The 13,938-nt window shown below is 41.3% G+C and overlaps 1 protein-coding gene across 1 annotated transcript; it reads left to right on the top strand.

Annotated features, from left to right (window-relative positions):
• Nucleotides 1-236: 236 nt before the first annotated feature.
• LOC121173040 (uncharacterized) lies at nt 237-4,301 on the top strand (the record flags this gene model as incomplete). Its single annotated transcript, XM_041006771.1, has 6 exons — nt 237-1,301; nt 1,686-1,932; nt 2,380-3,015; nt 3,148-3,922; nt 4,079-4,200; nt 4,258-4,301. Coding segments are annotated over 6 exons (2,889 nt in total), but the record flags the coding sequence as incomplete, so codon positions are not given.
• Between the last annotated feature and the right edge of the window lie 9,637 nt (nt 4,302-13,938).

Below are 13,938 nucleotides of genomic sequence, written 5' to 3'. Positions count from 1 at the left end.
AACAACGAGATGATGCGCTCCATGAGAGGTTGGATCAAATGGAGAATAGAGATCATAATGAAGAAGAAAGGAGGAGAAGAGGGAATGATGGTGTTCCTAGACAAAACCGAATTGATGGTATTAAACTCAACATTCCTCCATTTAAAGGAAAGAATGATCCGGAGGCCTACTTGGAGTGGGAGATGAAAATAGAGCATGTTTTCTCATGCAACAACTATGAGGAGGACCAGAAGGTGAAGCTTGCCGCCACGGAGTTTTCCGACTATGCTCTTGTGTGGTGGAACAAGCTACAAAAGGAGAGAGCAAGAAATGAAGAGCCAATGGTTGATACATGGACGGAGATGAAAAAGATCATGAGGAAGCGGTATGTGCCGGCTAGTTACTCAAGGGACTTGAAATTCAAGCTCCAAAAACTAACCCAAGGCAACAAGGGGGTTGAGGAGTATTTCAAGGAAATGGATGTGCTCATGATTCAAGCAAATATTGAAGAAGATGAGGAGGTAACTATGGCTCGATTTCTTAATGGTTTGACTAATGATATCCGTGATATTGTTGAGCTGCAGGAGTTTGTTGAAATGGATGATTTGCTTCACAAAGCAATCCAAGTGGAGCAACAATTAAAAAGGAAGGGAGTGGCTAAGAGGAGTTTTACCAACTTTGATTCTTCTGGTTGGAAAGACAAAGGTAAGAAAGATGGGGCTGCTACTTCTAGTAGTTCCACACCTATCCCATCAAAAACTCGCTCAAAGTCCCAAGAGGAACCCTCTAAAAGGAGTAGAGATGTGAAGTGTTTCAAGTGCCAAGGCCTAGGACACTATGCTTATGAGTGCCCTAACAAAAGGTCCATGGTTCTTAGAGATGGAGAATATATAAGTGAATCTGATGTTGAAGAGGAAGAGGAGAGTGAGTACGTAGAGGAAGAGGAGACTCCGGAGGGAGATTTGTTGATGATTAGGCGGTTACTTGGTGGTCAATTGAAGCATGAGGAGGAGAGCCAAAGAGAAAACATCTTTCACACTAGATGTTTAATCAATGGCAAGGTGTGCATGGTGATCATTGATGGAGGTAGTTGCACCAATGTGGCTAGTGCTAGATTAGTGTCAAAGCTAAATTTAGCTACTAAACCACATCCTAGGCCATACAAACTTCAATGGCTTAGTAAGGATGGGGAGGTGCAAGTGAGGCAGCAAGTTGAAGTGGACGTTTCCATTGGGAAATACAATGATAAGGTACTTTGTGATGTTGTTCCTATGGAGGCCAGTCACTTACTGTTGGGGAGACCATGGCAATTTGATAAAAGAGCCAATCATGACGGTTACACCAACAAGATCTCTTTCATGCACCAAGACAAAAAGATTGTGCTCAAGCCATTGAGTCCACAAGAAGTGTGTGAGGATCAAAAGAAAATGAGAGAAAAACTTCTTCAAGAGAAAAGAGAAAAAGAAAAGGTGAGCAAAACATTTGAGAGTGAGAAAAAGAGGGAAACACTTGAGAGGAAAAAGAGTGAACAAAAGAAGAGTGAAACACTTGAAGTGAGGGAGAGCTATTTAGCCACAAAAAGTGAGGTCAAGAGGTTGTTTCGTGCTAAACAGTCACTCTATATCTTGTTTTGCAAAAATCAGATTTTGACCACTAGCACTTTTGATGATTCTGAAGTGCCTTCTAGTGTTAAAACTCTTTTGCAGGATTTTCAAGACATGTTTCCACCAAATGTGCCAAATGGACTACCACCTTTGAGGGGAATTGAGCATCAAATTGATCTCATTCCGGGAGCTTCTTTGCCCAATAGGCCAGCCTATAGAAGTAATCCACAAGAAACCAAAGAAATTCAAAGACAAGTGGATGAACTCATTAGCAAAGGTTGGGTAAGAGATAGTATAAGTCCTTGTGCTGTCCCAGTGATTTTGGTCCCTAAAAAGGATGGGACATGGCGCATGTGTTCCGATTGTAGAGCCCTTAATAACATCACCATTAAATATAGGCATCCTATACCTAGGCTTGATGATTTGCTTGATGAATTGCATGGTGCATGTTACTTCTCTAAAATCGATTTAAAAAGTGGATACAATCAAATTAGGATTAGAGAAGGGGATGAATGGAAAACTGCTTTTAAAACAAAATATGGTTTGTATGAATGGTTGGTTATGCCTTTTGGCCTAACTAACGCTCCTAGCACTTTCATGAGATTAATGAACCATATCTTGAGAGAGTTCATAGGAAAGTTTGTTGTGGTGTACTTTGATGATATTCTTATCTATAGCACTTCACTTGATTTGCATATTGATCATTTAAAATCTGTCTTGACTGTGCTTAGAGAAGAACAATTGTATGCCAATCTTGAAAAATGCATCTTTTGTACTAACCATGTTGTGTTTCTTGGTTTTGTTGTGAGTTCAAAAGGAGTGCAAGTTGATGAGGAGAAGGTTAGGGCTATTCAAGAATGGCCTACACCTAAGTCTGTGACCGAGGTGAGGAGTTTTCATGGCTTAGCAAGTTTTTATAGACGATTTGTGAAGGATTTTAGCACATTGGCAGCACCTCTCAATGAAGTGCTCAAGAAAAATGTTGGTTTCAAATGGGGAGAGAAACAAGAAGAAGCTTTCAATGTTCTTAAGCAAAAGCTAACTAATGCCCCCATACTTGCGTTGCCAAACTTTCAAAAATCTTTTGAAATTGAGTGTGATGCTTCAAATGTTGGGATTGGGGCTGTGTTGATGCAAGAAGGCCATCCAATTGCTTATTTTAGTGAAAAGTTAAGTGGTCCTACCCTTAACTATTCAACTTATGATAAGGAGTTGTATGCCTTAGTACGGGCTTTGAAAACATGGCAACACTACCTTTATCCCAAGGAATTTGTCATTCATAGTGACCATGAGTCCCTCAAATATATCAAGGGGCAAGGAAAGCTTAACAAAAGGCATGCGAAGTGGGTGGAATTCCTAGAGCAATTCCCTTATGTTATCAAACATAAAAAGGGAAAAGGTAATATTGTAGCCGATGCTCTTTCTCGGCGTCATGCATTACTTTCTATGCTTGAAACAAAATTGATTGTTCTTGAATGTTTGAAAAGCATGTATGAAAATGATGAAACTTTTGGAGAAATTTTTAAAAATTGTGAAAAATTTTCAGAAAATGGTTTCTTTAGACATGAAGGCTTTCTTTTCAAAGAAAACAAATTGTGTGTGCCTAAATGTTCTACTAGAAATTTGCTTGTTTGTGAAGCAAATGAAGGAGGTTTAATGGGGCATTTTGGGGTCCAAAAGACTCTAGAAACATTACAAGAACATTTTTATTGGCCTCATATGAAAAAGGATGTGCAGAAATTTTGTGAACATTGCATTGTATGTAAAAAGGCAAAGTCTAAGGTAAAGCCTCATGGATTGTATACTCCATTGCCAATTCCGGAGTATCCTTGGATTGATTTATCCATGGATTTTGTTTTGGGGCTGCCAAAAACAATCAATGGTAGAGATTCCATTTTTGTGGTTGTTGATAGGTTTTCTAAAATGGCTCATTTTATTCCATGTAAAAAAGTTGATGATGCTTCCCATGTGGCTGATTTGTTTTTCAAGGAGATTGTGAGACTCCATGGTTTGCCAAGGAGCATTGTTAGTGATAGGGACTCTAAGTTCCTAAGCCATTTTTGGAGGACTTTGTGGAGCAAGTTGGGCACTAAATTGTTATTTTCAACCACTTGTCACCCACAAACCGATGGGCAAACGGAAGTTGTTAATAGGACTTTGGGAACTTTGCTTAGGACAGTTTTGAGGAAGAACTTAAAAACTTGGGAAGCTTGTTTACCCCATGTTGAATTTGCTTACAATAGAGCTGTTCATAGCACCACTAATTGTTCTCCTTTTGAAGTTGTTTATGGTTTTAACCCACTAACTCCTCTTGATCTTTTGCCTATGCCTAATGTTTCTGTTTTTAAGCATAAAGAAGGTCAAGCAAAGGCGGACTATGTGAAGAAGCTTCATGAGAGAGTCAAAGATCAAATTGAGAGGAAAAATAAAAGCTATGCTAAACAAGCCAACAAAGGGAGAAAGAAGGTTGTCTTCGAACCCGGAGATTGGGTTTGGGTGCACATGAGAAAAGAAAGGTTTCCGGAACAAAGGAAATCAAAGCTTCAACCAAGGGGAGATGGACCATTTCAAGTGCTTGAAAGAATCAATGACAATGCTTACAAAGTTGAGCTGCCCGGTGAGTATAATGTTAGTTCCACCTTCAATGTCTCTGATTTATCTCTTTTTGATGCAGATGGAGAATCCGATTTGAGGACAAATCCTTCTCAAGAGGGAGAGAATGATGAGGACATGACCAAGAGCAAGGGCAAGGATCCACTTGAAGGACTTGGAGGACCTATTGATGAGGACATGACCAAGAGCAAGGGCAAGGATCCACTTGAAGGACTTGGAGGACCTATGACAAGGGCTAGAGCAAGGAAAGCCAAGGAAGCTCTTCAACAAGTGCTGTCCATACTATTTGAATACAAGCCCAAGTTTCAAGGAGAAAAGTCCAAGGTTGTGAGTTGTATCATGGCCCAAATGGAGGACTAAATGACACCACTTTATTTCAATTTTAGAGTGTTTAGTTTGTCTAAATAATGGCCCAATCCTTGTAAAGTTGGCTGACCAAAAATATGTTTTGGGTTAATCAACTAAAAGGGCTTTAGTTCAAGTTGTAATAAGGGCCCAATTGGCAACCTAGGCATCAGCCTTTTGGGAGACCAAATGGTGGCTGACTTGTTGGCTGTTGGGGGTGACTTTTGGTTGCCAACAATTTCAGTTACACTCAGCCATTTAGTTTGTTTTAATTCCCTAGGTTAATGGCATTAAGTTATTTTAATTCTAGGTTAGTGGGTCATTACTAAAATCTGCTGTAAAGCTTCTATATAAGCTGAACCATTTTATCAATAAACACAAGTTGAGTTTTATTCAGAAAATTAGAGTTTATCTCTTTTATCTTAGTGAGAGTGATTCTCCTAAATTCTTGAGTGATTCAAGAACACCCTGGCTGTATCAAAGGACTTTCACAACCTTTGTGTGTTGCCCTCGCTGGAAAGAGTGATTCTTTCCTTCCTATCATCTCCACCCTTGTTCTTTCAAACCACAATTCCAGAAAATCCACCTCTGCCCAAAATTATCTCGTGACCATAACTCCCATTTCACACACTCAAATTAAGTGATTCTTGAGCCTAAATTGAATTTCAAAACGAGACCTTTCACCTCGTTTTGGAATCACCTCATTTGGAGCCCTGTAGCTTCCGTTATTGCCATTTCTATATTTCTGTCCAGCCACCACTTAACCTACGTTTTACCATCCCATTCATCCATTTTATGCCAGAAACCACCTTATTAAGACCCACGAGATTAACCACCTTATTTTCCATCCTTTTCTTAATCAATTTCCGCATTTTCCATCAAGGTTTAATCCTAGACGATCCTAAGTCAGCCCTTGTGCCATGAGGGTTCATATCACAGTGGCCGCGTTTTCCTCTTGTAACTCGGTGCACTCTTTCCGGATGCGTCTAGCAGCTGATTTGAACTTCTCATTGGCGAGTCTTGCCTTCCCTAGCTCTAATTTTAGAGCTCGGACTTCTTCATCTTCCTCCGGAGCTTCGAAGTTCTCCTCATCGACAACTTTCAACTTGGAGAGCCAATCTAACCCCCGTGTGTGAATTCTTAGCCATCCATGATAACCTCCGATGACGCCATTACGGATGCCCCTAAGCTCCTTGTCTTTCCTCAACGAACTCCTCCACGCCTTGTGGATTCTTTGTATAACCTTGAGACCTTGCACGCCTAAATCTTTCACAAGGAAAGGTGAGAGACTCCTTTCCGTTGGCGCTCCCCTCATGGGGTACCCTAGCTGTCTTATGGCGAGTGCGTGATTATAATTAATACAACCCCTAGTCCCTATCAATGGAACATTAGGGTAGTCCCCACACGAGAAAAGAACTCATTCCTTGCCTTCCTTCCAACGAGGAAACCAATTGATTGCGCTGCCCCCTATCCCCGCCAAATGTTGGTCCCAATCGACTCTTCCTTTTTTGGTGCATGAGCGATAACTTTGAAGCGGGCACGGGTGTCTTGTGTCTTGTTGGAATAGGTGTGAAATCAACCACACACAGAGAGCGGGTAAACAACAGACAATCCGTGCACTGTTTTTCTCACACCTCCGGTCAAAGGTGTCAAACAAATCTGCCAAGATAGCCACCACTGGACTTTCCTTGCTATGGTGATATGCGAGGAAAGCATCAATGGCGGCTAAGTCTATCAAACCGTCAACGTTCGGAAAGAGGACAACCCCAAAAATCAACAAAGCTAATATATCTGCAAACGGCCCCCACTTCTCTTGGCTCGCCATATCCCTTGCCTTGCCTTCCAAGTATTTCCGAGGCAGGCCCACTACGCCGTTCCGAGTTTGCTTCATGCGATCCAACTCTTTTGCTGAATCTCCAACCACAGCTGCAATCTTGCTCAAGGAAGGAAGAAAACCCGAAAAAAGATACGGTTTTCTCCCCCCAAGAGGGCATCCAAATATTTCCTCAAACTCTTCAATAGTCGGTACCATTTGGAAGTCCCCAAACGTGAAACACCTCAACGACTGGTCATAGTATTGGGCGAGGGATACGACAGCTTCCGTAAATACCTCCGCTGCGGTCAAATCTAAAATCTTCCCGTACACTTTGCGGAAAGCTTGCCTTTGGAGAGGTCCCATCAATCGTCCCAATTCCTCGAGGCTAGTGACATCTAGACTTTTAACCTTGACTTGATAAAACCTTTTGCCATTTTGATTTGTCCCCATTATTTACCTAAAAAAAAAGGGTGGATCAAGACTCCGACATGAATTATGCAATGCGTATGCATGAAACGGAAAGAAAACAACACAAAGGGGTAATTCACACATACGAGACCGCAGGGATCCAGTTTTAATGCTACGCTTTGGGCATGATGGCGCCTCAACGTAGCATTAAAAAGGTTACGTATTACTCTAAAGAAACCAAACACCACTAGCAAAAACTATAAACTAGTGCTATTTATCAAAAGATGCATGAGAGCAAATGGCACGGAGCGTGTTTGCTCTTTGCCCCTATTTGGGAACCTATAGTACAATATCTAGGGGTCTCTAATAACTACTCCCCAACAATTCATAACTCACAAGGTTGTTTTCTAGAGGTATCATCACTCAAGATAATAATATTGTGGCGGTATGGAATACCAGCGACAACACATTATAAAGAGAGAAAGCTCTAGACGAGGTTTCACTATTATCAAGCAAGTCGGAGACCTAGCATGATGATAGATTCACCTCCACTCCTTAAATTCCCATGAACCCGGGTGTAGGGCCCCTTTTTCACTCAAACCCGTGGGTGCTTAGAATGCAGTGTAAAGAATGCGAAATAGACAACAGTTATTTGCATTTTACACAGTTCAACAAATGCACACACAAAGTTTCACAATTCCACAATTCTTTAAAATAGGCCTAACTCACAAAAAATCCCCAGTGGAGTCGTCAACTGTCGCAACGTGCCCTTTTGCGGGCGAGCGAAGGCGAGGCTCCCGGGTGCGTTTTCCAAATGAGGAAAGATGCGCGGAGTCGCCACCAACGTTTATTTGTGGAAAACGTCGGGAAAACCGAAGGAAACCGGTCAAAATGAAAATTCTAAGTTCGGGAGTTATATTTACGCTTGAGGAAGGTATTAGCACCTCTTACTTTTGTCTCGAAGGACAACAACCTCATTTTTTAGAATTGTGGAAATTATGTTACCTTTACTTTTATTTCTTTTTATTTTTTGAGGTTGACAAAAGCGGGGCTCTTGCTCCTACGTACCCTCCATCAAAGAGGAAATCAGACCTACGTAGTTCTTTCTTATGCGTGAATCAAGTGATTCTTTTTACTTGAAAGGTGATCATTTTAAGGCGTTGGACCTTAAAAATGATCCATTTTACTTGGTAAGAAAATGAAATGATAAACTTTCAAAACCCTATTTTTTGTGGACGAGCTTGACTAGGAGAGTTGATTTTAGCCTTAGTTTCACTTTAGTTATTAGTCAATTCAATTAAGAATGAGAAATCCCAAAGAGAAAACGTCCGATTGATTTTTCGCTTTATTCTACTAAAAGGTATTTTTGTCCGATTATTATATTATTATTTTACCTCTTTTTTTGATTTCTGACGTGGTTACGGCACGACCGAACGGTCGGAATTCATTTTAACAGAAATTAACGGATGATACAACTCAAATGATCGGTGGAAATTTATTTTATTTTTAGATTAGGCGAGAAACGACTTAAATAAATGACTGAAGCACGCCAAAAGGGGGTACGGAAAGTAAATGAAAACGAGAATAAAAATACATGAAACAAAATGTGGACCACCACGGGTACATAGAATGAATTGAAAAGCTCGATTTGAGGTACTTACCCGTTGAAGACTGAAGAAAACGAAGAACGAACGATGAATGTTGAAGAACGATCGAGAATCTTCGCGTAATTACTCACGGAAACGTTACGGAAGCGCCTCGGCTTGGATTTTCTTCACGGAAACAATTTTCCTCAGCAATTTCGAGAGAATAAGAAGTGCCAAGAAGGCTGAACCCCTTCTCCCTTCACTCCTCCCCCTATTTATAGCAAAATAGGGGAGGAGCTTGCCACCCAGCTCGCCCAGGCGAGCAAGGTTGCTTCCTCCAGAAGCAACAGCCTTCTGGAGGAAGAATCTGGAAGGCCCAAGTGGGCCTAATTTCTATTTGTACCCCCCTTTTTACTAAATGCACCCCCTTCACCTTTTTTGGTAATTCTTTTTCCGTAACGTTACGAAACTTTACGAATTTCGTAACGATACTTATTTTCCTTCCGCAAGGTTACGAATCTTCACGGATTATGTATTTACTCTTTTTTAGCTTTCGAAGAAGTTACGAAAACTCACGGATTGTGAAAAACACCTCCTTTTGATTTCCGTCACATTACGGAATTTTCACGGATCGCGTAAGCCTGCTTCCTTTTGATTTTCGGCACATCTCGGGACTTCACATATTGTGCAACAAAGGGTGCCAAGTATCTCGAAGCGGCCAATCAAAGGTTGTATATCATCAAATAATAATCCCCAGACGAAATTAGGGTATGACACCCAATTCCAGATTCAAGCCTAATTGCTTATAATTCTCCTGAAATTAAATTAAAAACACAAAATTAGTCAAGTAGGCCCAAATTATAAAACTGCATAATTAATTTGACAATTAAGACTAATCAGTAATTAAAATGGTGACAAAAAGAGTTAAGAAATAAGAGAAAATAATGACACATTAGGAAAATGTCCATGAAAGGGGTTTTCAGACCTTACCCTACTCTGACATACCCAACACCATTAATACATATATTTTTATTCTTTTAACAAGTGTCGTGGGAAGGATCCCAAAGTATGAAGAACCTCAGGATTTGAGCTCAAATCCTTTCCAAGGTAGAGGGGATGATGCAATCTTACCCCCCAAAGGTATTGGATAGAAGACTCCAAGAGGATTGGGCTAAAGTTGCTAAAGAAGGCCCTGGGGTTCTCATGAACCTAAGGGTAGATTTTTTAGCCCATGGGTCAAGGTTGGATCCACTCTTCTTTGTAAATATTAGAATAGGTTTTTTCTTCTTTTAGGCCTTGTATTTTGGCCATTCTAGTAGTATAGGGTTTTAGCCTTGTATTTCAGGGCATTTTGAGTAGTCTTTGTAGTAGGGACTTTTTTTTTTATTTTCATGTATTTTTGGAATGGGGGTGAGTTTAGCTATTATAGGGGGTGTCTAGCTAAGCTCTAGCTTCTCATCTCAAGGAGGTGAGCTTAGCTATTAGAAAGGTGTGTGTAGCTAAGCTCTAGCTTCTTTCGGAATCTTCTCAAGGAAGCTTCTCAAGGAGGTGAGCTTAGTTATTAGAGGGGTGTGTGTAGCTAAGGTTTAGCTTCTCAAAGAAGCTTCTCAAGGAAGTTTTCTCAAGAAAGTTTCTCAAGGAAGCTACCTAGTCTATAAATAGAAGCATGTGTAACACTTGTTGTAACTTTGATGAATGAAAGTCTTATGAGACACACTTCGAAGTTCCACTTCTCTCCCTCTTTTATTCCTTCAATTTCGTGCTCCCCCCTTCTCTCTTTCTTTTCCTCCATTAAAGCATCCTCTTCAAGCTTCTTATCCAAGGCACATTCTTTGTGGTGAAGCTTCTTCTTCCATGGCTTATTCCCTAGTAGATGACGCCTCCTCTCACCTCTTCTCCTTTGTCTTCTGCTGCATCTCCATGGTGGAAAATCACCATTGAAGGACCTCATTGAAGCTCAAAGATCCAACCTCCATAGAAGCTCCACAAGCAAGCTTCCTTCACAAAAGCCCCGCTTTTGTTGACCACCCCAAGAGATCGTTAATGGTCCAACACCTTAACGTTTCTCTCCTTTCAAAAACCAAGAGATCGTTAATGGTCAACACCTTAATGTTTCTCTCCTTTCAAAACCAAGAAATCGTTAATGGTCCAACACCTTAATGTTTCTCTCCTTGTCAAAAATCAAAAGATCGTTTAAAGGTCCAATGCCTTAAATGACTTTTGTTCGGTTAAAATATATCTTTTGGAAAAAGATAAAAACAACTTAACCAACGTTTAGTTCTGAAAGAACTACGTAGGTCTGATTTCCTCATTGCAATTGAGGATACGTAGGAGCAAGGGAAACACCCTTGTCAACCACAAAAGATAAAAAATACAAAAGGCCCATAAAAAAAACATAAAAACATAAAAACATAAAAAGGGAAAATAAAACAAAATTGAAGACATTATATTACACATTTGATTAAAGGTTGTCATCCTTTGTGATAGACGCGTGGGGTGCTAATACCTTCCCCGTGCGTAAAAACAACTCCCGAACCTTTCACACTTAAAGTTCATAGACCACACGTTCTAGTTTTTTCTGACGTTTTCCTCGAATAAACGTTGGTGGCGACTCCGCGCGCCTTCCTTCCTTGGAAGATGCACCCGTGAGCCTTACGTCGCCCTCTCACTGAGAGGTAGGTTGCGACAATTGGCGACTCCACTGGGGACATGTTTTTGAGAGTTAGGCCTATTTATTTTTGTGCAAATTTTGTAATTTCCCTTCCATTGGTTTTATTTCCTTTATTTTCTTATATAACTCTGTAATGCTTTAAGCGAATTGTAATATATGCATGAAGTAAATAGTTGTTCATTTGATGCACACAAACACTAACACCTTTTTGCACACACGGTGAGTTGAAAAAGGGCACTGTACCCGGGTCCATAGGAACCTAGGAAGTGGAGGTGAATCTGTGATCATGCTAAGTCTCCGACTTGCTTGATGACAGTGAAACCTCATCTAGAGTTTTTTTTCTTTAATGATGTATTGTCACTGGTAGTTCCTACTGCCACAATATTTTGGTTAAAGGGAATGATGCCTCTAGAAACCATCAAAGAGATATGACTGCCTCAGGAATTGTTACTAAAAAACCTTTAGTTCCTCCCGTTTAGGTACCCAAAATAGGGGCACGAAGCAAACACGCTATGTGCTGTTGTTTTCTTTAGAACACTATCATGCATGAAATGACATGTGTGTCTCTGCTGCATGCTTTAACTAAGAGTATTACCTTGATTTTGCATCTCGACTGTGACGCAAAACCTTGCACTTTCTCGCTGCGTCACGTCATTACGCTTGCATTGTATGTTTAGTCCTGTCATATTGTCACGAGAAGTTGGAAGGTCCATATCACCTTTTTAAGTACATACATGGGGGACTGTGCTGCCCAAATGTTGTGGTTAAAAAGAGACAATCTTCCGGCCTCCCGTGTCTGTAATATGCATTGGTGTCATGCATCACATAAACATTTCTTCATGCATTCATCCATTTCTCCCATGGCATGTACCGGAGTATTGATTCACACAAGACCTTTCCATTCTAGCAAAGCATGGGATCAAGTCAAACGCCTCCGCTCAAGAAAAAGTTCTACCAAGTCAAGATCAAGGATCTAGAGGTCACCAGTTTACAAGAATTAGGGGAGTTGATGGGGCAGCTCTAGTGGCAAGCCTTCCGCAAAGCCTACGGTAAGATCTGGGACTTGGCTATGATAGAAGTCTCTGCAAAGGCGATCACTTCCCTCACCCAGTATTATGTCCAACCCCTAAGATGTTTCACCTTCGAAGATTTCCAGCTAGTGCCGACTATAGAAGAGTTCAAAGAAATTCTTGGATGCCCTCTGGAAGGGAGGAAGCCTTATCTTTTTTTCCGGATTCTACCCCTCCATGTCTAGAATCGCCAGAGTAGTCAAAATTTCGGCACAAGAATTAGACCGGGTAAAGCAAAATAGAAATGGAGTGGTCGTTATACCAAGAAAGTGTCTAGAAGAAAGAGTAACGGCCTTGGCAAGTCAAAATGAGTGGCCTCCTTTCATTGATATCCTGGCGCTGTTAATCTTCGGAGTGATCCTCTTTCCAAATATGGATGGTTTGGTGGACCTAGCAGCAATTGACACTTTCCTCGCCTTTCACCACAGCATGGAAAGCCCGGTCATCGCCGTCTTGGCTGACATATACGACACATAAGACTTGAAGAGGATGCTTTAATGGAGGAAAAGAAAGAGAGAAAGGGGGAGCACGAAATTGAAGGAATAAAAGAGGGAGAGAAGTGGAACTTTGAAGTGTGTCTCATAAGACTTTCATTCATCAAAGTTACAATAAGTGTTACACATGCTTCTATTTATAGACTAGGTAGCTTCCTTGAGAAGCTTTCTTGAGAAAACTTCCTTGAGAAGCTTCTTTGAGAAAACTTCCTTGAGAAGCTAGACCTTAGCTACACACACCCCTCTAATAACTAAGCTCACCTCCTTGAGAAGCTTCCTTGAGAAGATTCCTAAAGAAGCTAGAGCTTAGCTACACACACCTTTCTAATAGCTAAGCTCACCTCCTTGAGATGAGAAGCTAGAGCTTAGCTAGACACCCCCTATAATAGCTAAGCTCACCCCCATTCCAAAAATACATGAAAATAAAAAAAGTCCCTACTACAAAGACTACTCAAAATGCCCTGAAATACAAGGCTAAAACCCTATACTACTAGAATGACCAAAATACAAGGCCCAAAAGAAGGAAAAACCTATTCTAATATTTACAAAGAAGAGTGGATCCAACCTTGACCCATGGGCTCAAAAATCTACCCTTAGGTTCATGAGAACCCCATTGCAAAGAGTAACCCAAGAATTGTTTGTTACATGTCAGCCCTCTATGTGTGGTTGGTTTCGCACCTTTTCCGCCAAGATGCGAGACACACCTGCACACTGCAAAGTCACCGTTCATATGCAGAAAAGAGGGAAGCAAATTAGGACCAACTCTTGGCAAGCATAGAAATGGTGTCAATCAACTGGTTCCTTCGCTGGAAGGAAGAAAGATCAGGAATTCTATTTTCATGTGGAGGATTTCCAAATGTTCCCTTGATGGGGACAAGGGGTTGTATCAACTATAATCTTGTCCTCACAATAAGACAGCTTGGCTACCCCATGAGGGGAGCGCCATCGGTGGAGAGCCTCACACCTTTCGTCACACGGGGTTTCAGTGACCCCAACGCAAGGGTGCTTCAAGGAGTCTACAAGGTGTGGGAGGTGGTGCAGAGAAAGGAAACAAAACTTAGGGGGAGTAGCAACGACACTGTCGGCGGCTATCATAGGTGGTTGAGAGCCTACACACGAGGTCTGGATTGGCTCCCGAAGCTGAGAGCCGCTAAAGAGGAAGAGGCTGAAGCCCCAGAGGAAAGCGAAGAGGTGCAAGCCCTCAAAGCGAAGCTCGAGAAAGGCCAACCAGTCAAGGAAAGATTCAAAGCAACAACCGTCAGAATCTGAAGAGAGAATGACAAACTGAGGGACATCAATATAGCCACTGCCAAAGCCTTGGAGCAAGAAACCAAGAGGACCCGAAAGGAAGA

Source organism: Glycine max, chromosome 11 (genome assembly GCF_000004515.6).
Source record: "Glycine max cultivar Williams 82 chromosome 11, Glycine_max_v4.0, whole genome shotgun sequence".
Taxonomy (NCBI): domain Eukaryota; kingdom Viridiplantae; phylum Streptophyta; class Magnoliopsida; order Fabales; family Fabaceae; genus Glycine; species Glycine max.
Note: the sequence above shows the minus strand (reverse complement) of the source record. Positions and strands in the feature narration are given on the sequence as shown.